The following is a 24,574-nucleotide window of genomic DNA, read 5'->3' as shown; positions in this document are numbered from 1 at the left end:
CCGGGGAGCAGTTGGGGGTTAGGTGTCTTGCTCAAGGACACCTCAGTCATGGACTGTCGGCCCTGGGGATCGAACCGGCGACCTTCCGGTCACAGAGCCAGTTCCCTGACCTCCAGCCCACGACTGCCCTGTTTTTTAAGGTTAGTAGAAAAACTCCACATACACTTTTTGGAGGCTGGACTTTAGCCTGGCATGATGTTTACATGTTTCAAAAAGGAGCTATATTACAGAGACAATAAAAATATAGGAGTGAATTCTGTAATTCTGCAACCTAAAATTAAAAAAGTACTTTAAGATACAAACGGTTTGGTCTTTAGGGTAAATTTCGAGAAACTTCTGTCCGATTACTGTTAAAATTCACAGATGACACTCCAGTTGCATTACAGAGGAAACCAAAAGCACGGGCCGGTTTAACTACAGATAAAAGTCCTTGTCACGTTTTAGTTTTTGCTCCACTCTCCCCCAAATACAGACTCCCGGTTTTGTCCGTGTCTGTTATCTGACATCTCAATCGGTTGGTTCCGTGGCCGTGAAGTAAAACATTCCTAACTCCAAGTCTGGTGTCAGTCTGTAGAACATTTACAGAACCAAACTTCAGACACCAAACGTGTCTCGGATCCACTACATTTGTTGAAAAGCGAAAACTACCGCTGTGAGAGCCTCAGTCTGCAGACCTAGTTGAGTTCCCCTTTAGAGCACATGCTCGATGACCACCTCGCCTGAAAGTGGCTGTCGCGCCTATTTATAGTCATCTGATCTCATACTTGGAAACATGAAATTATGACGCTGATATCACTAATACCTCTGATGCTGATACAGAAACTATGTTTGGAGGCAGAACTGAAGTTTTGATCCGCAGCCATATAAAAAAAAGCCCATGGTCTGGTTTTCCAGTGTTTTTCTGTGCTCATTCAATGCGACTTGATCTTTAGACCAGACTTCGGGCCAATCCCATTTCACCCCTTGCCCGTACCACTGAGCCCCTTCTGTTTTGGGGGGTAGGGCAAAGTGTTAGGGCTACATGACCCTCCAGATGGAGGTTTTTCAGAGACTCCAAACGAAGACTTATGAGAAAAAAAAAACAGCAAGATGGAGAAGAAGAGACCAAAGAAACACCCAAATGTGAGAAGTTTCTCTGTTCAAAATATGATAATCATTATATTATCTTAGTTTAATGTCATTTCAGTGTATTTTGGTCGTTTTTCTTCATAACAATCCAGCGTGCTATTGTCTCGGTACATAGCTAGCTAACTTTCCGTTCCACCTTAAATAGCCCAGCAGTTCTGACACCTGAAGCGCCAGAATGTAACTGCTGCATCATTTAAGGTGGAACGGGAAAATTCAAACTAGAATATCTGACTTCAGCTTCGTATCAGCAAGGAATTAGGGGGTGGGTGATAATAAATAACTGCCCCCCTCTTTGAAGGCGTATGATGCCCTAAATGTAACTAAAGCCCAGCAGTGAGAAGCTGAACTTTTGCCTTCTCTCCTGTCGCTGAAGTCGGGCCGGGTCGCCCACAAGGCAGCGCTAGCAGCCTGGTAATGAAGTGATGGGTTTTGGTTTTTTTTTATTTGAGGTTTGTCCCATTTCATACGGCAAGATTTCAACCACTACCTCTTGCAACCCAGTTCCAAGGGGTTAGGGTGACACTCGAAAACAAGGGATAGGGGTAAAAAGAAGAAATGGGATTGGGCCTCAGTCTTGATGGCCAAAAACTAGCACTGATCTGGTTCTTAGTCACCGAGCACATTCATACCGTCTTAACCAGCTCTACTACATCAGCAGCAGGATTTATTAATACAATTATTTATGCACTTTTCAACTGACAGACACCTCAAGCCTTAATGCGTTCTTGAAGACTGAAAGGACTTATTTTGCAATATTTCCTTGTTAATTTTTTTTTGTTATTCTTATTACTTTGTGTTTTTCAAGTCAAAAAACCCAGAGCAGTACATAGAGTCTGAATGCCATCACTCAATTACATGTTTAGGTGTTTTTCTAAGTGAAAACACATTAACATTGACTTTTTTGGGGGGGGTGGATGTGGCACAGGCCACAATGTGTGTCGTTTGAGCAGGGGCACCCAGACATTTGCATAGGACTGTACAAATAAACAAACAATGAGCTCTGCTGAAAGGACTTAGTCTCAAAGGATCCGTCTGTACCTGTTGGCCAGACTCAGCTTCCACCACAGTCTCTTCTATAAGCGTGCCGTCCAGAGAGGAGTCTCCAGCTGCTGCCGCAGCATCCGCCTCTGAAAACAGATTCAGGACAAGATATTCCTGATTGCTCCACGTTTTGGAAATCCGCAGAACTTTAATCAGTGGTCCTGCGATCCTCTTTGAAGCAGAGCAAACAAACTCCCTCCATGAAAACTCATTTATTGAGTTAGGACATCAAAAGAAACCTCTCATTTGCGGTCACGGCTGGATCAGTTTCTGAACGTTACCTCGTGGAGAAGCAGGCTGGTCTGGAGCAGGAGGTCTGTCCACCTCTTCCTGATCATAATCCACCCCGTTCTCGGGTCCCAGAGTCTCGATGTCTGAGCCCTTCAAAACACAGCACATGCATTTCATTAAGCTCAGTCATACGCTCTGACAAATATCTCTGCCTATCTACCTATTAGGGTATTGTGTATTGTACTGTATTGTACCATATTGCTGTCATCGCCACGACTGCCCCTGCTTGCTGGCCTGAACAGGGAGCAACCCTGGTCCACTTGAACCCTGGACCCTCAGATTAAAAGTCTGATGCTCTACCGACTGAGCTATCCGGGCTCTTTTGTATTGTATCAAATTATATCACAGCTTATCGTGTCTTAGTGTATTGTACTGTATTGGACCATATTGCTGTCATCACAACAAAACCTTGTATCTCCAAAAATGATAACTTTACAGGAGAAGGGAAAAACCTACTTAATTTTCAATGTAAGTCAATGGAACCAGATGTCTTTCCAAGCTGTTTTGGACCACTTCTTTCGGTCCATTCTTCATGAAATTTACACACAATGTAAAGGACAACAGTCACTTTCAAATTAGGTCAAAAACTGAAAAACAACAAAAAAATGGAGATACAAGGTTTTGCTCAGATAGCAGCGACATGTTATCTACGTTTACAGCATTCGGCTGACGCTCTTATCCAGAGCGACTTACAATTTGATTATTCTACACAGGGAGGCCAAGGCGGTGTTAGGAGTCTTGCCCAAGGACCCTTATTGGTTTGCCCAGGCAGGTGATTGAACCCCAGTCTACAGCGTAGAAGGCAGAGGTGTTACCCACTACACTAACCAACCACTATCTGGACTATCTTGTGAGCTTGTGGGTAGTGTTTTAGATCAAGACACCATAAAGCACCACTTTTGTTTAAAACATTGAACTTTCAGAAAGTTGAATGTGCCAACAACCTGAAAACTGCCATACTGTCATTTTAACATATGGCAGGTTTTCAGCCTCCCTTATTTCTGCTGCAAGGAAAAACATATGAAGGCACCAGTGTATCATATTATTAACGAATAATGACTTCTGTGAAATATTTCACGCCACCCTTCCATCCAGCTCAGTTTATATGACCCATACCAAGATAAACCAACTTTCCCTTGTATTTTTTTTTTAATAAAAGAGTTAGAAGTAACTGTAAACACGGTCAAAAATTTTCAAAACATAGCATTCACTCCTCAGCCATATATGCAAACCGTGCTCCTTTCTATGATGTTACAAGAACCGACTCTTTTACATAAAGCCACCCACTCAGCCCTGCATGCTCACACGAATGCTCGAGGGGGCGTGAGTGAGGCACAACAGAGCACAGCCAGTCAGAATAGAGCTCATTTACATAGATCAGTAACACTTAACTGTAACAGTAAAGTTAATAAAATGCAGATATTACAGCGTAATTAGTCAGCATTAGCTAAGGAGGTCAGTCAAATGTCATCAGCAAACGTTTCTGAAACGTCCACCTAATGAAGATCTCCTTCTTCCTAAGCAAATATCCGCCGATATGATTCCAGTATGATTGTGCATCCCTAACTGGGCATAAATACCTGCCTTTTATTCAGGTTACTGCATTCTCATCTGCCTCGAATTCCCATAGTGATGCAGCCCTATAGAATTTCCCCACAGCCGAGAGGACAGCACCCACCTCGTTGCTGATGACAGTCCATCCACACGAGGACTCCGTATCACTCGAGCTTTCTGACATCTTCTAAACAGCTGGTGAAGAGCAGGACAGCCCTCAGCCGAACCACCACGAAGTTCAGCACCCGCTGCTGCACACAAGATCAAGCATACGGCGCATTTGCGTATGAAAATCAGACCAGATACACTTGTACGTGTTACAACATGAGCTGCCGTATAGTATTTTATATATGACCACACTCTCCGGCGTGCTCCGATGAGAATGTCACACTGACCGCACAGCTGATAAATCATTGTCTGGACATTTGCACACCGTCCAGCTGTACTACCGCCTTTGTAAATAAAGCTGGCAGGGAGTTTTGAAATCTTGCAGCACAAACTAAAAGACGGCCATTCCGGCTCTGGTCTACACTGAGAAAGCAGCTGAGCTGAAATGAACTTCTTTAAATAGAAAACGGGCCAGTGTTATTTTGGATGAGGTTGGCAGGAACTCCGCAAAGAAAGTTGCACCCTAATTGCATCAGTCCTGCATTGTAGTGTCGACTTCTGCTGGGAGAAGGTGGATTTCAGAAAGAGCTCTTTACTGCGTGCAGGTCTACTGAAGCTCATGGTAGGATGGACTTAAACAGTCAACCATGTGGAACCACAGCTCCCTGGTGACCCTTTGTCTAAACGACCCAAACCCTCCCACTCGATGGCCGACTGCCTCTCTGTAATTAAAATAGAGGCGCTGTGGCCCTCGATAGATAGATAGACAGACGGACAGATAGAAAGAAAGATAGATAGACAGATAGACAGACGGACAGATAGAAAGAAAGATAGATAGACAGATAGACAGACGGACAGACGGATAGACAGATAGACAGATAGATAGATAGATAGACAGATGGATAGACAGATGGATAGACAGATGGATAGACAGATGGATAGACAGATGGACAGAGATGGACAGACATATGGACAGACAGACAGACAGATGGACAGACAGATGGACAGACAGATGGACAGACAGATAGATAGATAGATAGATAGATAGATAGATAGATAGATAGATAGATAGATAGATAGATAGACAGATGAATAGACAGATGGATAGACAGATGGATAGACAGATGGACAGACAGACAGACAGATGGACAGACAGATGGACAGACAGATAGATAGATAGATAGATAGATAGATAGATAGATAGATAGATAGATGGGTAGACAGAAAGATAGATAGATAGGTAGATGGACAGACAGACAGACAGACAGAGAGAGAGAAATCGTGGACTGCACATTTAGTTTGCACTGCTTTGATACCTCACATGAATACTGTGCAATATTAAAGGGGAATTCCACCAACTTTTCAAAATCAGTCCTGGAGCTATAGAGTCATTCAGTGGTTTCATATGAAAGGAGTGACGGTAGAGAAACTTTCACACTCAGATTTCTTTACAGTGGTGGTGATAGGAACCAAGCTTAAGATGAACAAACCTAAATACAGCCATTTTATTTACTATCCAAAACCACATTTACTATCCAAAACCACACCTGTCCTCGGGTTTTTATATGCAAAGTCAGTGACGGTAAAATAGTCATAAATCTGATCAACTAAGTTTTCTTTGGGACCATTTTGCAGTACAGCGCCCTGCATGTAGCCCTCTGCCATGAATGGATTAAAATAAACGGACCAGCACGCATTCAGAGCCATCATAAAGCAGTGTGTGGGAGCTTTTAGAGGGAGGACGTCTGGTTCCTATCACCACCACTGAGAACCACTCTGACTCTGTAAGTTTCTCCGCAACAGAGCGTTTCACACCAAACCGCTCAGAGTGACTATGTTTACACCTCAACCATTTAATTACGCAGAACATTTAAAAAAATCAGTGGCGTTCCCCTTTAAAACCACAAGCAGGCAAAACCAGCCTGTCTTCTTCTTACATCTGCTGGTCCTCTAACTGCGCCATCAAGAGCCGACTGGGCGAGCCTGCTCCCCAGATATGTTCACGAAGCTGTAGTAATCTTCTTATTTGAATTTCCCCGTTCCACCTTAAACTGTGCAGCAACTCCCTTCTATCAAACGTACTTTTTTTTAAGGTGGAACGGAGAGTTCGGAAAAGAAGCTGGCGAGTTTAGCGGCTAGTTTCAGCCTCGTAACGTCAACATTTTCACATTTTCATTTTTCCGTTCCACCTTAAATGGTGCAGCAGTGCACTGTTGCATATATATAGTCTATACAGATACTCATAGTTCTAAGCAGGATCGCTGTCTTTAATAAAGAACCTCTGAAACAGCATCTTTCTAAACAGTGTCACTGTTCACAGCTGTGACAGCGGCAGTTGCTGCTGCTCCATTTAAGGTGGAACGGGATAATTCGTACAAAAAGCTGGCTAATAGGACGCCAACTTCAGCCTCGTCTAACGTCACAGGGCTGATTCTGCAAGATTAGTGTTAGTTTTTCCACAAAGTACTGAAAATCACCGCCGTTCTTCTCGAGATAAGAGCTTAAGAGCCGAGATAAACGCGTGGTTACCTGAAAAAGACGGACGAATCCACGGCACGCGAGATTTGTGAAACGTCCTCTGTGCAAAAGCAGCTCTCCGCCTCAAAACGGCAACGCTGTACCAACATCAATAACAACAACACGTCGTGCCCGGGGGAGGCGCAGCGTGGGAGATGTAGTTCGAAAACGCTCTCCGCAAGGCACACACCGAGGCTGAATGGACTACAACTCCCAGAATTCAACAGTGGCGAGCTCCAAACTCTCGCCACATGACTTGTGGCAAATAGATGGGGGGCTGCGGTTTGTTGTTGGATTGTTTAATAGTTTAGATTCCGTTTTTATAACTGGGAATTAAGTTCAATAAAACGTTTAAATAAGATCTAACAGAAGAAAATACTGGCAGTTTATTTGAATATACACATGTTATAGGTTATAACAGAATGGCACCTACAATGTGGTTCTTTGGGGGGGGGGGTTCTCTGGTAAATGTAATGTCTCAATTTAGAACCATGACTTCTGCGTAGAACCATTTGTGTGGTTAAATGGTTCTGTGCTTGGTGAAATTGTTCTTCAGATTGACGGAGAATGTGTTGTGTCTGGTTCTATGTAGAACATTTTTGAAAATGGTTCTGTATAGCACCAAAAGGCGTTCTTCTGTTCTCACGAGCTTGACATCATGGCAATAAAAGAACACGTTTTGGTGCCACATAGAACCAGTTTTTGAAAAAGATTCTACACCGACGACGATGCAACCCTCCCATCAATCCTAAGAACTGTTTTAATATGAAAAGAACCGCTTAAGCGTATGGTTCTGCCTAGAACCCGTGATTCTAAATAGAATCATTACCTTTACTAAAGAACCATATTCTGTCAAAATACCCTCCTAACCATGAGCAGTAGTGGATTTAGTGAAGCGTGAATCTAAATATGGTGTGATTATTGATTAATCTTCAGTAGTTTGATGATGTAATAAACTTGTTTCCCACTAAAATAGAGGCCCCACAGTGGCACCATTGTTCTGCCCTTTTGTCCTATTAGATAGAACTTTTTTGGGTCCAGGCAAAGACCCTTGTCTCTTTATTGGTAATAAACTTGAAGTAGAACAGCAGATAAAGACTCTCTGCCTTTCCTGTCATTTGCGCAGGATATTTGTGGAAGGCCATGTGTGCAGATTTAATCACACGTTGGAAGATAGACAGACATTCTTTGAGGTACCCAGGTGCTTTAAGGCCATTTATAGCTTTGAAAACAAGTAAAACAATGTTCAATTCCGTCCTAATAGATGCAGGTAACCAGTCATATGTCCAATCAGAGAGAAGTGGAAACAGTACTGTGACTGTAAACTATGTCATCTGTGGATTACTGTAACAGTAGCTGTGGCCTGAACTGTAACAATGACTATGTTTATATATGGGTGCAACATCCTTTCTGTATTTTTTTGCACCTTAGCAGAGCTATAGTTATATGTATATACACACATGCATGCAGTAGTAAAATACAGTATAATACCATACTACATATCGCTGCTGTCAGAACAAAACCTTGTATCTTAACTTTTGTCTATTTTCAGTTTTTGTCATAAATTGAAAAAGCATGTTGGCCTTTATATTGTGTATAACTTTCATGAAGGATGGGCCAAAATAAATGGGCAAAAATGACATGGAAAAAAGTCTGGTTCCATTGACTTCCATTGAAAGTAATGTATGTTTTTTCCTTCTCCTGTGAAGTTACCATTTTGGAGATAGCAGTGATATATGTGTACAATCTTGAAGGGGAACTGCATCAATTTTTCCAAAATTCTACACAATTAAAAGCTGAAGATGTAAACAGAGTCATTCAAAGTGATTTGGTGTGAAATGCTCCATTCTAGAGAAATTATCGAGCCAGAATTCTTCACAGTGGTGGTGATAGGAACCAGACGTCCCTCTAAGACGTTCCACCTCTAAAGACTCCCTCTCAGAAAGCTATTACATTACGTACTTATGAACACACTGCCTGACATTGTTTTGACACTAGACATTGCTGTAGGATAGTTTTGGGACAATGTATTTTAATCCATGTATTAGTGAAGAGGTACATGCGGGGCATTATTATATTATATTATCATATTTGTGTCTTCCCCCGTCTACCCCCTCTTCTCACATCAAGGCATCTGTTCTGATCTGCACCGCTATAGGCCTGTGGCTCTTACATCACGTCATGAAGACGCTGGAGCACCTTCTTCTACACCTTCTCAGACCCCAGGTTCGACATGCAACAGACCCCCTGCAGTTCGCCTACAGGGAGAAAGTGGGAGTGGAGGATGCCATGCTATACCTCCTTCATCGTGCCCACTCTTATCTGGACAAGGGTGGTTGTGCTGTAAAAGTCGTGTTCTTTGATTTTTCCAGTGCCTTTAACACCATCCAGCCCCTCCAACTGAGAGACAAGCTGGTTAACATGCAAGTGGATCCACACCTGGTCTCCTGGATTACTGACTACCTCACTGGCAGACCTTAGTATGTCAGGCTGAAGGACTGTACATCGGAGACTGTGGTCAGCAGCACAGGAGCACCACAGGGGACTGTACTTTCCCCCTTTCTGTTCACACTGTACACCTCAGACTTTCAGGACAACTCTGAGACGTGCCACATGCAGCGGTTTTCTGAAGACACTGCCATCGTGGCTTGTGTAAGAGAAGGGCAGGAGGGGGAGTACAAGACCCTGGTGAAGGACTTTGTGGAGTGGTGCCATGGGAGCAACCTGGGGGCTGAATCTGAATCTCATGCTTATCCTGTGTTTATCTATTCATCTGCACATATAGACAGCATGCTGCACGTATTGCACTCTCTGCGCATCTTGCACATCTGGACATTAGACACTTTATTGAGTTGGACACTTTATTGGGTACAATATATGCACATATTTATTTACTCATTCTGTGGTCATTATATGCCGTCGTCTGTAATCTTTGGTACAGTCATTATTGCGCTGCATCCCTCATCTCAGGTTATAGATATTATCACAGACTGTGGTATTCTTTTCTATTTGTATATCTGCCTGTAGAGACGATCTGGTTTATTTATTCTTGTTATATGTCTACACCTGTTTATGGTTACTGTATAGTGTTCTGTGTCTGCTATCTTGACATGATGACCCCTGGTTCCTATCACCACCACTGTAAAGAAATCTGAGAGTCTACAATGAACCATTTCATACCTAACAACTCTGAATGACTCGGTTTACAGTCTGAAGGACTAAGTCCTTTGGAGTTTCTTAAAAAACTGGTGTAATTGTCCTTTAAAAGCGGGGCAAACTGTGCTACTGATCCACGTGTCTAGCTGTGACGTAATCGCAGGGGGCGCTGTCATGCGCAGTAGTGTAGTCTCGGTCGTTGTCAAGGAGACGGAGCCACAACAGGAGCCGTGGCGCCGCTGGTAAGCAGGGACTTTATACCCCAACATCACGACAAATCCAGATTTATTAACTCACTGCTCGGTTCTGGGAGGGTTTCCCCCTGTTGTGGAAGGTTCTGGTGCTTGGGTTCCTCACTTACGACAAAGCCAGAGAACAGGGGTGTAACTTAATGCATTCAGCGCTGGTTTTGGCTAAATTTAGCCTGTATAAACCAAAACATTCATAGGCCTCTTATGAACGTTCACATTCAACGTTCATAGGCCTTCATAGGGCCTACACAGTCGTTATTAAGGAATTTGAGCACTAAGTGTTACCTAAAGCTTATTAGCTTATCTCAGCTCTGAAAACTGTGACTACATAGAAATCATAGAAACCATTAGAAGGTTCTGGTGGTGTCCAGCAGTTTCTAATGGTTTCCTGATGGGCTGATATCACAGTGTGAACGACTCCCAGGTGAACTGATTCCAGATGACGGTTTTCTAATGGGATCTTAAGGTGTGCTACAGGCAGCTAGTGGTGTTTCGTGGTAACCATTAAGCCAATTCCCATTAGAGAGCAGACCCAAAATCCTAATGGACTTATTTTCCAGCAGGGTATCTGCAGCAGTCTTGGTATAATTGTTTCATCAGAGCTGTAACGTGTTTTCTAAATTATGTGCTTCTTTTATTTCATCGTCTCAGACCACGTGCCACACTCTTGGTATTGTCTCAATAGAACCTTTTTGGAAAGGGTTCTATGTACCACCAAAAGGGGTTCTTCTATTGTTACAGGATTGACACGGTAACAATAGAAGAACCATTTTTGGTGCTATGTAGCACCCCTTTCAGAAAGGTTCTATATATAGGAACATCTACAGCACATTCAGTCTGGAGAACCCTTCTTTGATTGTATATAATTCTATATAGAATCGTTTTCTTTACTAAGGAACCCTTGAAGAACCATCTTTTTTTATCAGTGTACCAAGTTTATATTCCAATTATTCCTAATAAAAAAGACATTGGCTTCACTGGGAAGTTACTCTGGGAAGTGATTTAACTTTCTAAGCATGACTAACGTTATGCCAGGGATAAAGTGGCCTCAAATTAAAGGGGGATTCCACCAAATTTTCAGTCTTTCTGTATAAATTGATGGTTGAGATGTAAACAGGCATTCAGAGAGGGCTTGGTGTGAAGTGGTTCAGGCGTCTTTACAGTGGTGGTGATGGGAACCAGGGGTCACCATGACTAGAACACAGATATAGACACTTTATTTACCATCCAGAACCACCAGAGAACCCACACGAGTCTTCTGAGTTTTATATGGAATGTCGATGATGGTAAACCTCTCCTTTGTCTTATAACGTCTCACACCATGAATAGATTTTTTAGAAATAAAATATATTTTAGGCCAAAATCTCGGTTCAAAATATCATAAATTGTCTGAGACATCAAGCAGTGAATTCATAACCATTTAATGTAAGAATTGTCTGTGAGGAGCTTTTAGAGGTGGACGTCTGGTTCCTATCACCACCACTGTGAACAGGTTTCTCTTGAAATTAGCATTTCACATCAAATCAAGCCGCTGCTACTGTACATTCCAGATGACTTGTGACCTTCACAGAGATGTTTCCTATTTGCTCCTCTGCGAGTTTGACTAACACTTGTGGTTATTTCGCACTTTAGGATCCTCTTCAGAGTGAAATGTCCCAAACCGAGGAACAACAGCAGGAGCTACGGGGGTCAGCTCGTTCTCCATGTGCCAACCCAGGCAACCCGGTGTTCTCCTGCATGATGAGGCCCGAGGCCACCTCCCTCTCTCCCTGGGTGAAACCTCAAAGCCTCCTGTATAGAACTACAGCAAGTGAGTATGGACTGCGGGCCCCAAGCTTTGAGTCCTCGCCGTGTTCCTACCACCCTCTGTCCCAGGCCTTTTCTCAGCATCTCGGCCAGTGTGGAATGTCCCGGGACAGTTCCTTCAACACCAGCTTGGACCACAGCAGGGTGTATGACTGCCCCAATCTGCAGAACACCATCTGAGTGAAGGACGGCAGTCGGGAGTCCTTATCTGAGCTGCTTGTTGTTTATATTGAGCAAATACTTCTACAGAGGACTGGTAGATGGTTTACAGCTGCATTTGTAAAGTTGAATTTATAAATATTGCTTGTTTTTTGAAAATGATCTACTCTAATATTCATGTGTAGCTCTTCCCCCTGGCTATAATAACATTTCTTGCGATAAAACGATTTAAAAAGGAATTATGTTATTAAAGAGGAATTCCACTGATTTTCCATAATTCTTGAGTAATTTAATCATTCAGATGTGAACAGAGTGATTCAGAGTGGTTTGGGGCAAAGTGGTTTAGATGTCTTCACAGTGGTGGTGATAGGAACCAGGGGTTGCCATGACTACAACACAAATATAGACATTTTATTTACTATCCAAAACCACCAGTGAACCTATATGGGCCATGCCAAGGTAAAAACCACCGTGTCTTCTATTTTTACAACCCCAGTTCTAAAAAAGTTGGGATGCTGTGAAAAATGTAAATAAAAACAAAATGCAATGATGTGCGAATCATTTAAACCCAATATTTAATTGAGAATAGTAGAAAATACAAAATATCAATTGCTGAAACTGGGAAATGCTATTGTTTCAGACGGGGGCAACCAAAGGCTGGTAAAGTGGTCTAATGCTAAAATAAACACCTGGTGGTTGATTGGCAACAGAGCATTTCAGAGTCTTTCAGAAAAAAGATGAGGAGGGTTCACCTCTCTGTGAAAGACTGTGCAGGCAAATCAAAATGTCTTTTTTTATTAAAACAAGGAAAGTATACATCAAATCTAGTCATATGCAATAACAGTGAAGTGAAATGTTGTGAATGTCTCAGAACCCAAGAAAGACACAGGTGTTACAAATTTTTTACAAATGACAAATTTATTGTAATTCTTGAATGTGATTTAATCTGAATGGCTTAATATTTGTAACACAATGCATGAGGCAGTTTGGAACAGCACTTAGCAGATGCCCCAGAGCTGCAGTCCAGAAATACTTTTGTAGGTGTATCTCCTTCTCCATCACCTCTTGATTCGCTGGATAATTAACAGATATATCTATGAAAATGGTAAAACTCAGCATCGCTGAGAGTAACACTGCCATACGCCGTATAGTATATGACTAGTTTTGGATTCAATCAACATGTAACTTCATTATGACTGAGCTACTCTCAGGTATCATGTATCATCTGCAGCAGATGTTGCATTCAACTTTAAGGCACGATATCTGGATCGTAAGGAAGTCTCGGCCCTTATGAGCTGGATATCGTGCCTTGAACGATCTCCCTGATCTTACTGACGTCCGCCTGCAGAGCCTGGTTGTTTGGATCGATCTTGAGAGCAGCCTGGTAGTCCTGAAGTCCTGTGGGCCAAAGAGTCAAAGCTCAAATGGCTGTACTACTGCTTTGGAGAAAAGTCTGTTATAGAAGGTTTTTAATGTAGTTCTACAGTGAATTACAACGTAGTGGAACATCGCATACCGCACCTTCTATATAGAGCTCCAGCTCACAGAAAGCAGTTCCTCTCCTCACATGGGCCCTCAGTCGGGCTGCTGCATTGTCAGCGACGGCTGGGGTCAGCAGTTCCAAGGCCTACCACAGACACAGTGACCGACAAACAGTGTCAGTGTTGAGGTTATTGTGTAACACTGGGTCACCTGAACATTAAGAATGAGATGTTCAGGGTCCCTGGCTGGGAAAACAGAACTCTTAACGCAACGTTTAGAGTGATGCCTCAAAGCTACATTGCAAAGAACAGGAACTCAACAGGCCATAAAGCGTGTAAGATGTTTCTAATGTATCTTTAAAGGCAAAAAATCGTTTCTCAAAGAAAGTGCACAGGATAATACACTGAGCAGAAATCGCTGACCTGAGAACTGTCCTCAATGGCTTTGTGAAGATTTCTCAGCTTCAGATGGCAAGCCGCTCGATTGGAGAACAGGGCAGGAATGCATCTGTTGAGTTTAATGGCCAGATCGTAGGCATTGACTGCAGCCTGGTAGTTCCCAGTCCTGAAGAAATTACTGTAGGAAAGAAAACAGCAGAGAAAAGGTTCAATGTAGTCTTTATTCCAGCAAACGAAGAATCTAAAAGATCTACAATGGCCGCACACCTTTGTCCTGGATCAGTCTGAAGAGAGCGCAGTCTTGTATCTTTAGCAGTAATTATCTTATTTGTTGAATGGGCCACAACCAAACCCAAATTCCCTAATGAGGGGTCTCTCCTTCTCACACATAATCGGCTTTTGGTGGTTACGTGCAACAACCTTCAGTTCAGATGTAAACAGGAGCTCAGGAGTTAATCCCTTAAACTGCATATGGGCCCAAACTTCAGCTGCTCACTCTCTACATAACATACACATTTTATAATACTCAATAATAATTCACTATAGTTACTGAATAATGAGCCTTGATTATCCTCAACTTTTAAAATATACTGTTATGATCTCTCTCTCTCTCTCTCTCTCTCTCTCTCTATATATATATATATATATATATATATATATATATATATATATATATATATATCACTGTTGTCTGAACACCACGACCCTGTCGGAGAAGTGGCTTAGAAAATGGATGGATGGATGGTGTCTGAACAAAACCTCGTATCTCCATTTTTGTCGATTTTCAGTTTTTGACATAATTTTAAGATACCTGTTGTCCTTTACATTGGGTGTAAATTTCTTAATGAACAGACCAACAGAAACGGTCCAAAATGACTTAGAAAAAAATTCTGGTTCCATTGACTTACATTAAAAGCAAAGTAGGTTTTTTCCTTCTCCTGTAAAGTCACCATTTTGGAGATACGAGGTTTTGATCCGACAGCAGTGATATATATATATATATATGTACACACATATCTACTGCATCATATCATATCAGTCTTAAAGACACAGTAACAAAAACAGTCATGCAAAAATGAATTATGACTGTTTTTGGTACATAAAACGTCAATAAAAGTCAAAGGTGGATCTCTGGAGAAAATGTCAAATACAAAAGAGTTAGGATTTGTTCCCTTTAGGATAAATAACTGAATAATAAGCCAAAGAAACACCTAAAACACTGAATTATGAAGTTAGAATGTAATTCTCCTAGAATGTGCTGAGAAATCAAACTCCTTTATTAATATAAATCAGACTTACAACAAAAAATTACAATCGTTTTAGAGCAGCCGAGGAGCCTGAGCCACTTTACAGTGCACATTTTTGTTATATCACTTTAAAAACATGGTTCTTCAAGGGTTTTTTAGTAAAGACAATGGTTCTTTATAGAACCAATAACACTCAAAGACCCATTTGCATGCCTAAACGGTTCTTTGCATGGTGAAAGAACAACAGAAGAACCCTTTTCAAGCTATATGGAACCCTTTTCAAAAAGGTCCTCTATAGAACGATATTCAATACACTCTCCATAAATCTGAAAAAACGATTTGCCCAGGCAAAGAACCATTTAAGCATGCAAACAGTTCCATGAGTGTTCATGGTTCTATACAGAACCACTATCTTTACTAAAGAACCTGTGAAGAACCAACTTGTTTGGAACCATCAGCTTCCTCTGTAGCTGCGACTGTAATAAATGGCTGAAGGTGTCCAGGGGACTAGAGCTGTGCGCGCTGTTAGAAACATACTCTCCTTTATCCTTCAGCCAGTCAGGGTTCTTCTCTTCCTCCTTCAGATCATCCAGCCGAGCCAGATCAGCGCTCGCCATCCGTCTGGCCTCCGCCTGCTTCCTCAGCCACTGTTTAACATACATACTTGTGTGAGCCCTGCCTACAGTCGCCTCCAATTACCTTCAATTAAACACCCCAAATTAAGCACTTTCTATTTCCTCAAGGGGTCTTTAGTAAAGAGAACCTTTCTGAACAGAGTTCTATACAGCACCAAAAAGGGTACAGTTACAGGCTTGACGTCATAAGTAGAAGAGCGCTTTTAGGTGTTATATGGAACCCTTTTCACAAAAGTTCTATATAGAACCATCTACGGCATGTGTAGAATTAAACACATCCCCTTTATCTAAAATTAAAGGGCCTATATCGTGGAAAACTCACGTTCTGAAACAACAAGCTTGCTGTAGCATGTAAAGATTGTTAAAGCTTCAAAATATACGGTGCCTTCCTCAGTCCATATGGAAACTAAGCTGCCTGTTTTGAAATCAAAGTTTTTCTGATGTCACAAAAACCAACATATTTAAGCATTAGAACAAGAGAGGGGGTGTGTTATGGTGAAATACCATCCTGGCTGTGGTTTGGTGGCCGTAGATCATCACAGCCGTGATGTTATTGGTGATAACTCACTCCTGGAGTGTCTCTACTGCTTTAATAAAACGCGGCGTTTAATGTTTTAATGTTCAGTTCCTTCCTCCTAATTATAGCTCCTTAACGAGCAGCTCGTCAGAGTAATGAGCTCTGCCCACTCGCTGCTCAGCCAGCAGTTCGCTCTCCAGCTCCACATAAACCGGCTGACCGTTTGGGAATTTAGTGTCGTCTCGTTTTCAGAGCCGGACCAAATCGGCTGTCGGTCAAATGTGACCTTAACATTGTCTGTTTTCTGTTTGTGGCAAAGTAAGAAGTAAAAACGCTCAAATGGCTCGAGCGTCTCCTACAGCTGTCAGAGTCGTTGCTTAGCAACGGCGTCTCAGCGGAGCGATAGTGTTTGTGAAAAACCTGTGATGTTATGGTGAAATAACAGCACAGTTAGAGCGACTCTCAACCAATCAGCTCGTCTGGCCGGAACTCACTGTTGGATAATAACATATATCCACCCATTCAGCCTACAGCAGTTTAACTCCGCCCATTCACACCGTTAGTGTTTCAGCCTGCTTTTGGAATGAGCCGCAATCAGAACAGAGGTATTTACATATATCAATTTCAAAGGGCCGGTGTCCTAGCTTTTTTTCTTTATAATATAGTCTGATGTAGTATGTAAACACAAAGTGTGTCGTTCACTCCTAAGTATAGATACGTAAACTATGCTGCAAAGTCAGCTGTTTTGAAATCAACAGGCCTCATTCGCCAATATCGTCACCTAAGTTTCTTCTTAAATGTGTTCTTGATAAAGATCCTGAGAAAAAGTCTGCGTCGGGTTCATGAACCTAAACCACAGAACTGTTCCCACCTTTGTGCTCTTGAGTGTGTGTTCCTACCCAAGAACAAGTCCTAGATAAGACAACACTGGTGAACGTCAGAATCTTCGTGAAAACTGCGTAAGTGGGTTTTAAGAAAACGTTTCTTCTTATGAACGGTTGGTGAATAAGGCCCACTTTTTTTGTAACGTCATTAAAACCAGCATATTTACATATATCCACCGACACAGCCTGCAGCAGTTTAGCCCCGCCCATTCACGCTGAAGGTATACAGAGTGCTTCAGCCTAGTCTGCTTTTTGAGGTCAGCCAATCAGAACACAGCTCATTTACATATATCAGTCTTAAAAGCACAGTAATAAAAGTAGCGTTTACTTCTGAGGGATAAAGAGGGGTTGGAGAACGGACATGTAAAAATGAATGATATTGATTTTGGTACATAAAACCACATAAATGTCGTAAGTGGAAAAAAAAAACAAAACAAGAAAAATGCAGGATATGGGCCCTTTAAACGAGCACCTATTATACGACTGAATTTAAGAGAGGAAATGAATGGTTAAGCCAAGAAGATTGGTAAAAAAATCAGCACCTCTTCTTCCTCGGGCACGCGGGACTCTCGTAAAGCGGTGGGGAAAACACGCGGCGTGAAACTGATCTTAATGCAGCCCACTGACCTGGGGGCAGGTACATCCTTCTGTTTGTCCTTTCTCCCGCTGTTTATCCGACCTAAGAGTCAACTTTAGTCACGATCATCAGGTCACATTACACCAGATCACATCCCAGTTCAGAGAATCCCAGGAGAATTATGCAATAATACAAGGATTTTAATGCTAAGAGTGAAAGCTCAAATCAATTGACCCTTGTTAGTCCCACAACGGGAGCGGTGGGCAGCCCTATCCGCAGCCCAGTTGGGGGTTAGGTGTCTTGCTCAAAGGCACGTCAGTCAGGTACTGTCAGCTCAGGGGACAGTTCCCTAACCTCCAGCCCACAACTGCCCCAGATGTGCTTTTTCCCCTTTCACCCCAAATTTAGTCAAGCAACCAAGACACGTTTAAATGATGTCTAAAGTTTGCTTTTTTAGTTTCGCAAGCCAAAAAGCTACTGTAGCTACCAAGTAATGGAAGCTTATACCCCAACAATTAGTATCATACTAACTGCATACCTAAATCATCAGACTCGCCTCAAACCACGTGAAGATGTGCACCTCTAAGAGACTAGGTTATTAGCTCACGGCTGTAGTAATGAGCAGTAATAGTTGCTACCACAAGGACTGGATTTGTCTGGACTTTTGTCCATGTCTATTAGAGACTTCTGAACACAGCCTGAGGCAAGTGTGTGAAGAGTTAGTGTGCAGTTTGTATGGCGCTTATTAGTGGCTATAACCTTCCAGATTCTGCATTAAACCAAAGCAGCAAACATGTGTTAGCTCACTGACTATATCTGGGGTAAAAACACCTGTAGAACCCAATATTGTAGAAATTCCCCAGTAATGTAATAATATTTTACGCCTAACTCAGTCAAAAATTTTATAAAACCAAGTAATGTAATCATTTTCCCCAACATGTAACACATATTCATGTAATTCATTACATTATTGGGAATTTATCACATATACAAGTTCACTGTTTTTCAAATTAATCATATAAAACTTTCACTGAGCGCATTTTGCTCAATGCACAAAAGCATAGCAGAAGGCTTCTGGGAAGTGCTCTCAAAAGTATTACATCATCCATTTGGGGGAAAAAGATCAACTTATAAATATGACAAATTTCCAATAATATAACATTAATTATAATATAATATAATATAATATAATATAATATAATATACACACACACACACACACACACACACACACACACACACATCTTCTAAGCCACTATATACACCCTCGACAGGTTGCCAGCCCATCACAGGGCAGACAGACAGACAGACAGACAGACACATTCACTCACACCTAGGGGCAATTTACCAGGTCCAATTGGCCTGACTGCCTGTCTTTGGACTGTGGGGGTAAAGTCACACAGACACTGAGAGAACATGCAAACTCCATAATATAATATAATATAATATAATATAATATAATATAATATAATATAATATAATATAATATAATATAATATAATAATATAATATTACCAGTTCACACATTGCATTACACTATTAAAGAAGTTATTACTGGGTGTTATCCCAAATATGTTTATGGACAATATTACATTATTAGGAAATTGTTACAGCATTGGGTTCTATACCACCTCTAAGGTTCGGTCTTAGAAGCTGGACTCGCATCTTCTGCTACTCATGATCCAAGTAACCTCAAACTCTGGAGTGGTCAGTCCACTGTTCTGAGAGCACCAGCAGCTTCTTTGTTTTATCTGCAAATTTGGTCTGTTTACTTTAGGCAGTCTAGCAGATCTTGCACGGTTGTTAGGAGCCACTTTTTCTACATCTTTCAATACATTTAGTTTGGAAACGTTTGGTCTCGGACTTTTTGCACGGTATGTAATAAGCCTAAGACACTGAACTAATGAAAATGAATCAGCGTAAAACTGGTGGTGAAGTCAGACACACTCATTTTACTTCCTCACCCTCAGTTCTGCTGGGGGGCTGTGCAGCTTTCTCAGGCTTTCTCTGTTTAGGAACTTGTTTATCAGCCTGTGTGCTGGCTCCTTGTAGCATTCGTCGAGCATCCTCTTCCTCCGCCGTTTTCCTCTGCTTTTCCTTCCAGGCCTCCAGTTCGGCTGTGGCTCTCGCACACTCTTCGTCCTTCATCGTCTGAATTCTCGCCCGCTCCTCTTCCTCAAGCTGCACACACGTAACCAGTATTAGAAGAAAATTAATTCTTCTAAATGCTTCCGTTATCGTTAGTATGCCTTTTGCTAAAGACTAGAATTAAACAGGCTTTTCTGTTTCTGTGTCTTTAACTGATATAATGATGCAAATAATCTTTTTTTGGATCGGCTGCCCTGTACTGTGCCTTCATATGGGCTCAGTCTGAGCTGAAACACTCCTTATAACTTCACTGTGAATGGGTGGGGCTGAACTGCTATAGGTCGGAATAGGGGGATAAATGGAAATTTGCTGTTTTTTGTAATATCGCAAAACTATAAATTTAATAAGCAGTCAAAAAGTCGTGAAAATAGGGTTTTACATGATATGAGCCTTTCGTGTTTAATGACTGAAGCTTAACTCTGGAGCTACTGGGTTAACAGTGACTCGAGAGTATTCAGCGTTAATGATGATATAAGGAGTCGATGACCTTCATCATTGTCTCCAGTGTGTACTTCTTTTCCTGCTGAATCTTTGCGGCTTTGGCCATGGATTTTTCTGCAGCCTTGTTTTGAGTTTTGAGGATGGCCTCGTCTCGAATCTCTCTTTGTTTGGCTTTGTCTGTAATAAGGCAAAACGGTTCGGTTAGACAGTGAAAAGCAGCAGTGAAACATCCCTGGACTTCAAATACTTCTAAACTACTACACTACTACTAAAACAACCACTATACTACTAAACTCCAAATGTTTGAGGTTTGTGTTGATACTGCTACTGTTTTTAAACTCAGTAATAGAAAAAAAATGGTTTTAGGCCAAATATTTTATATCGTCTTTATAAAGCTCGCTACAAAAACCTGTAAAAACACTTGAAATGGTGGAGATGTTATTAAAAAGTGGGGGGTGTCCCAATAATAACTGCATTTGTTTGCTATGTGGCTCCTTTCATTGCACACACTAACTGTTAAAGGGGAATTCCACCAATTTCTCAAAATATCTGCGTAGTACAGTTACTAAGACGTGAACAGAGTCATTCAGAGCGGTCTGGTGTGAAATGGTCCAGGTGTCTTTACAGTGGTGGTGATGGGAACCAGGCGTCGCCATGACTACAACACAGATATAGACACTTTATTTACCACCCAAACCACCAGAGAACCTACATCTGAGCTTTATATGGAATGTTGATGATGGTAAAATAATCAACAATCTGAAAATAATAATAATACTACTACTAACAACAATAAGATTAGGTTTTCGTTGGGGACTATTTTGCTTCACAACGCCCTGCATGTATCCCTCCACCACGGACAGATATTTTTTCAAATCTTTAACCCAAAATCCTTTCATAAAGCTATTGTGTCAGGCTTCAGTCCGTGTATTCATAATCATGTCATGTAGGAACTTTCTGTGAGGAGCTTTTAGAGGTGGACGTCTGGTTCCTATCACCACCACTGTGAACCGTTCTGATTGGTAAGCTTGTCTAGAACAGAGCGCTTCACACCAAACCGCTCTGAATGACTCTGTTTACATTTTAATGATTGAATTGTGGAGATATTTTGAAGAATTGGTGCAATTTCACTCGATGAGTGAACCACTTTCAATACAGTATTTGAAAAATCTATCTATCTAACGTTAAAACAATTTCATGAAGGCATTCACTGATGGTCTCTTTCATGGAAGCTACTGTTAATGGTAAAAATGACCATCTTGGTGCCCCCTATTCATTTGCTGTTATGTTTATATGATCAGAGCGTTGCACAGAGATAGAATACTACATTGCAGTCTTTTGCTCTGAATTAAATACAGTGCTTAACCGTCTCAAACCAATCAGGGCAGCGTAGAATTAGAGCTTTGTAGAAAATATGATGCTAAAAATCCCAAATAATAACGAAAAGATCAAATATTTACCACAAATGTAGACACGTTTCTTCTCATCACAACAGTTTCAGCATTTCTGACGCATGAAAATCACAGAAATGGGATTTACTACACGGCTGTACGGAGCCCCGCTGGTGACATCCTGTATAAATAAAAATAATGTGTGGCCACGACTTATTAAGGTGTGGGAACAAGATCCTAATGCGTGGCCATGACTTAGTAAGGCGTGGCCACGCATTAGGATCTAATCATCTCATTCCCATGTCTTACCAAGTCGTGGCCACGTGTTAGGACCTCGTTCCCACACGTTAATAAGGCATGGGCACACATTATTTTTATTTATACAGGATGTCACCAGCGAGGCTCCGTACGGCTGTGGTGTAAGTGTGAAAGACAGAAAACAACACATACCCACATCCCTGCTGAGCTGCGTCCACAGGCCTTCGTTCTTCTTCGGCAGCGTAAACACCGCAGTGCCGTTTCCCAGTTTGGCCACACTTTTATCATCATCTACAGGCTCGGAAAGGAAGGCTTCAAACAGAAACGGAGGGAAACTAACCTGGGGGATAAAAAGGGCACTGCTCTGTTAAAGGGGTTTTTGAAAAAATCAGTCTTTGAGATGTAAACAGAGAGCGGTTTGGTGTGAAATGGTTCAGATGTCTTTACAGTGGCGGTGATAGGGCCCAGGGCCAGGGCCACAACACAAATACAGACCTTTTATTTACGATCCGAAACTACCAGTAATCCTAAAATGTATGTTCTGAGTGTTTATCTGGAAGGATAAGGATAAAATGGTAATAAACCTGGAAAAAGTCAGTTTTCCCTGGGGACTATTTTGCCTTACAACACCCTACATGTACCCCTCCGCTATAATGGACTGAAATAAATGCACTATAATACATTTGAAGCCAAAACTGTATGTAAGTGTATTGCATTTCATGTAGGAGCTTTCTGTGAGGGAGCCTTTAGAGGTGGACGTCTGGTTCCTATCACCACCACTGAGACGATTCTGACTCAATACATTTCTCTAGAACGGAGCGTTTCACCCCAAAATCGCTCGGAATGGCTTTGTTTACATCTTAGCTGTTTAATTACGCAGGATTTTTGGAAAACGGGTGGAGTTGCCCTTTAGCCAGTTGCAGCGCTATGGAGAGAGAGAGAGAGAGAGAGAGAGAGAGAGAGAGAGAGAGAGAGAGAGAGAGAGAGAGAGAGAGAGAGACAGAGAGAGAGAGAGAGAGACAGAGAGAGAGAGAGAGAGAGAGAGAGAGACAGAGAGAGAGAGAGAGAGAGAGAGAGAGAGACAGAGAGAGACAGAGAGAGAGAGAGAGACAGAGAGAGAGAGAGAGAGAGAGAGACAGAGAGAGAGAGAGAGAGAGAGAGAGAGACAGAGAGAGACAGAGACAGAGACAGAGAGAGAGAGAGAGAGAGAGAGACAGAGAGAGAGAGAGAGAGAGAGAGAGAGAGAGAGAGAGAGAGAGAGACAGAGAGAGAGAGAGAGACAGAGAGAGAGAGAGAGAGAGAGAGACAGAGAGAGAGAGAGAGAGAGAGAGAGAGAGAGAGAGACAGAGAGAGAGAGAGAGAGAGAGACAGAGAGAGAGACAGAGAGAGAGAGAGAGAGAGAGAGAGAGAGAGAGAGAGAGAGAGAGAGAGAGAGAGAGAGCTGCAGACTCGGCTCGACTCTTCTCACCTTCAGGAACTCCTCCGTGCAAAGCACGTCCACCTTCGCCGGCTTCACGCCCTTTAACGGGACACTGATGTACACCGTGGTCTCGGTCTGGGTCCACGTGTAGTCTCTGACCAGCAGCGGCATCCTGACCGCAGGAGACCGGTTAGCTTAGCTGCCTGCTTAGTGGGAGAGCGTGGTTGCTATGATGCCGGCTGGTTGCTAGGGGGAGGAGACTAACCAAACGCCCCTCTTCGTGAGTGTGTGGTTAAAGGGCCCATATCCCTTGTTTTTTAACCATCTTGTTTTTAAAATAGTTTTTCTGGAAATGTAATTTTAACCCTCCTCTTATCCTCAAACGTACTAACACCTTTTAAAATCAACATTCTGGTGGGAAATCTACGCCCCTCCCCCTCAAAATACGGTGCGAACTATTAGGCTTTGTTCACATTATCGGGCAGAAGTGGCACAAATCTGATTTTTTGCCTTAATGTGACTCAGATCTGATGGTTTAGGGCTGTGTGGACACAAATCTGATCTTTTCAAATCACTTTCATGTGTGGTCCTAGATCTGAAACGAATCCGAATCGTGGCCATGTGACCTTAATGTGCCGCTCAGATCGGAATTCATGTGGGGTTTTTTCCCCACTGTGCCATCATTCAGCCTTTTTCTCCTTCGCCTGGCTCTAATAATGAAGCTGAGAGCTGATCAGAGTTAATGATCTTCTCAGCGAAGCTCGTTCTGCTCGTTAGTTTGGCTCAGCAGCAAATAATCTTGGCGTCATAATGGATTCAGATTTATCATTCAATCAACACACAGGCAGCATCACTAAAACAGCTTTTCTACATCTTTGCAACATTGCCAAGATCAGAAATGCCCTGTCCCTGCGTGATGCAGAAACACTAGTACATGTCTTTATTACTTCTAGGCTAGACTACTGTAACGCGCTACTGTCAGGATGTACGAGCAGGAATTTAAACAAACTCCAACTAGTCCAAAACGCCGCAGCCAGGGTCCTCACTAAAACTAGAACATCTGATCATATCAGTCCAGCGCTATCATCACTTCATTGGCTACCTGTTAAATTCCGTATTGATTATAAAATTCTCTTATTGACGTATAAAGCCCTACATGGTCTTG

General features: G+C 42.1%; 3 protein-coding genes and 1 non-coding gene across 8 annotated transcripts in view; 1 reads left to right on the top strand and 3 right to left on the bottom strand.

Annotated features, from left to right (window-relative positions):
• ccpg1 (cell cycle progression 1) overlaps window positions 1–6,775 on the bottom strand; it is a 23,905-nt gene extending 17,130 nt beyond the window's left edge. For 4 of the 5 annotated variants that reach the window (XM_017705027.2, XM_017705031.2, XM_017705030.2 and 1 more), the window contains exons 1-4: window positions 6,652–6,775; window positions 4,139–4,265; window positions 2,451–2,550; window positions 2,167–2,255 (exon numbers count right to left, since the gene is read on the bottom strand). In XM_017705027.2, coding sequence (XP_017560516.1) covers window positions 2,167–2,255; window positions 2,451–2,550; window positions 4,139–4,198 — 249 coding nt within the window. In that variant the 5' untranslated portion in view covers window positions 4,199–4,265; window positions 6,652–6,775. The remainder of the gene's footprint in view (window positions 1–2,166; window positions 2,256–2,450; window positions 2,551–4,138; window positions 4,266–6,651) is intronic. The other variant, XM_017705028.1, reaches the window with a different exon arrangement.
• Window positions 2,692–2,778, bottom strand: trnak-uuu. Its single transcript has one exon. It is a non-coding gene; the product is annotated as a tRNA-Lys (tRNA).
• A 3,186-nt stretch (window positions 6,776–9,961) lies between the features above and the next one.
• LOC119263701 (uncharacterized protein C15orf65) lies at window positions 9,962–12,288 on the top strand. The gene is made up of 2 exons (XM_037540112.1): window positions 9,962–10,037; window positions 11,679–12,288. The coding sequence occupies exon 2, from the start codon at window positions 11,697–11,699 to the stop codon at window positions 12,030–12,032; it is 336 nt and encodes a 111-aa protein (XP_037396009.1). The 5' UTR covers window positions 9,962–10,037; window positions 11,679–11,696; the 3' UTR covers window positions 12,033–12,288.
• A 665-nt stretch (window positions 12,289–12,953) lies between these two features.
• dnaaf4 (dynein axonemal assembly factor 4) lies at window positions 12,954–23,616 on the bottom strand. Its single transcript, XM_017705002.2, has 9 exons — window positions 23,458–23,616; window positions 22,182–22,329; window positions 20,387–20,517; window positions 19,716–19,932; window positions 17,717–17,853; window positions 15,676–15,785; window positions 13,916–14,069; window positions 13,533–13,638; window positions 12,954–13,409 (listed from the first exon to the last, which is right to left on the bottom strand). Exons 1-9 carry the CDS (start codon window positions 23,578–23,580, stop codon window positions 13,300–13,302), a joined length of 1,236 nt encoding a protein of 411 aa, XP_017560491.1. The 5' UTR covers window positions 23,581–23,616; the 3' UTR covers window positions 12,954–13,299.
• Window positions 23,617–24,574: the final 958 nt, after the last annotated feature.

Source organism: Pygocentrus nattereri, chromosome 7, assembly GCF_015220715.1.
Source record: "Pygocentrus nattereri isolate fPygNat1 chromosome 7, fPygNat1.pri, whole genome shotgun sequence".
Classification (NCBI taxonomy): domain Eukaryota; kingdom Metazoa; phylum Chordata; class Actinopteri; order Characiformes; family Serrasalmidae; genus Pygocentrus; species Pygocentrus nattereri.
The sequence above is the reverse complement of the archived record's forward strand: the minus strand, read 5'-3'. Positions and strand labels throughout refer to the sequence as shown.

Excerpts from the sequence above, each read along its gene's own strand:
- LOC119263701 (XM_037540112.1), top strand. The coding sequence starts at position 11,697 with ATGTCCCAAACCGAGGAACAACAGCAGGAGCTACGGGGGTCAGCTCGT.
- dnaaf4 (XM_017705002.2), bottom strand. The coding sequence starts at position 23,580 with ATGCCGCTGCTGGTCAGAGACTACACGTGGACCCAGACCGAGACCACG. Across the intron at positions 20,518-22,181 it reads GCAGCTCAGCAGGGATGTGG|ACAAAGCCAAACAAAGAGAG; the intron begins GTATGTGTTGTT and ends GCCTTATTACAG. Across the intron at positions 13,639-13,915 it reads CCATTGAGGACAGTTCTCAG|GCCTTGGAACTGCTGACCCC; the intron begins GTCAGCGATTTC and ends TGTCTGTGGTAG.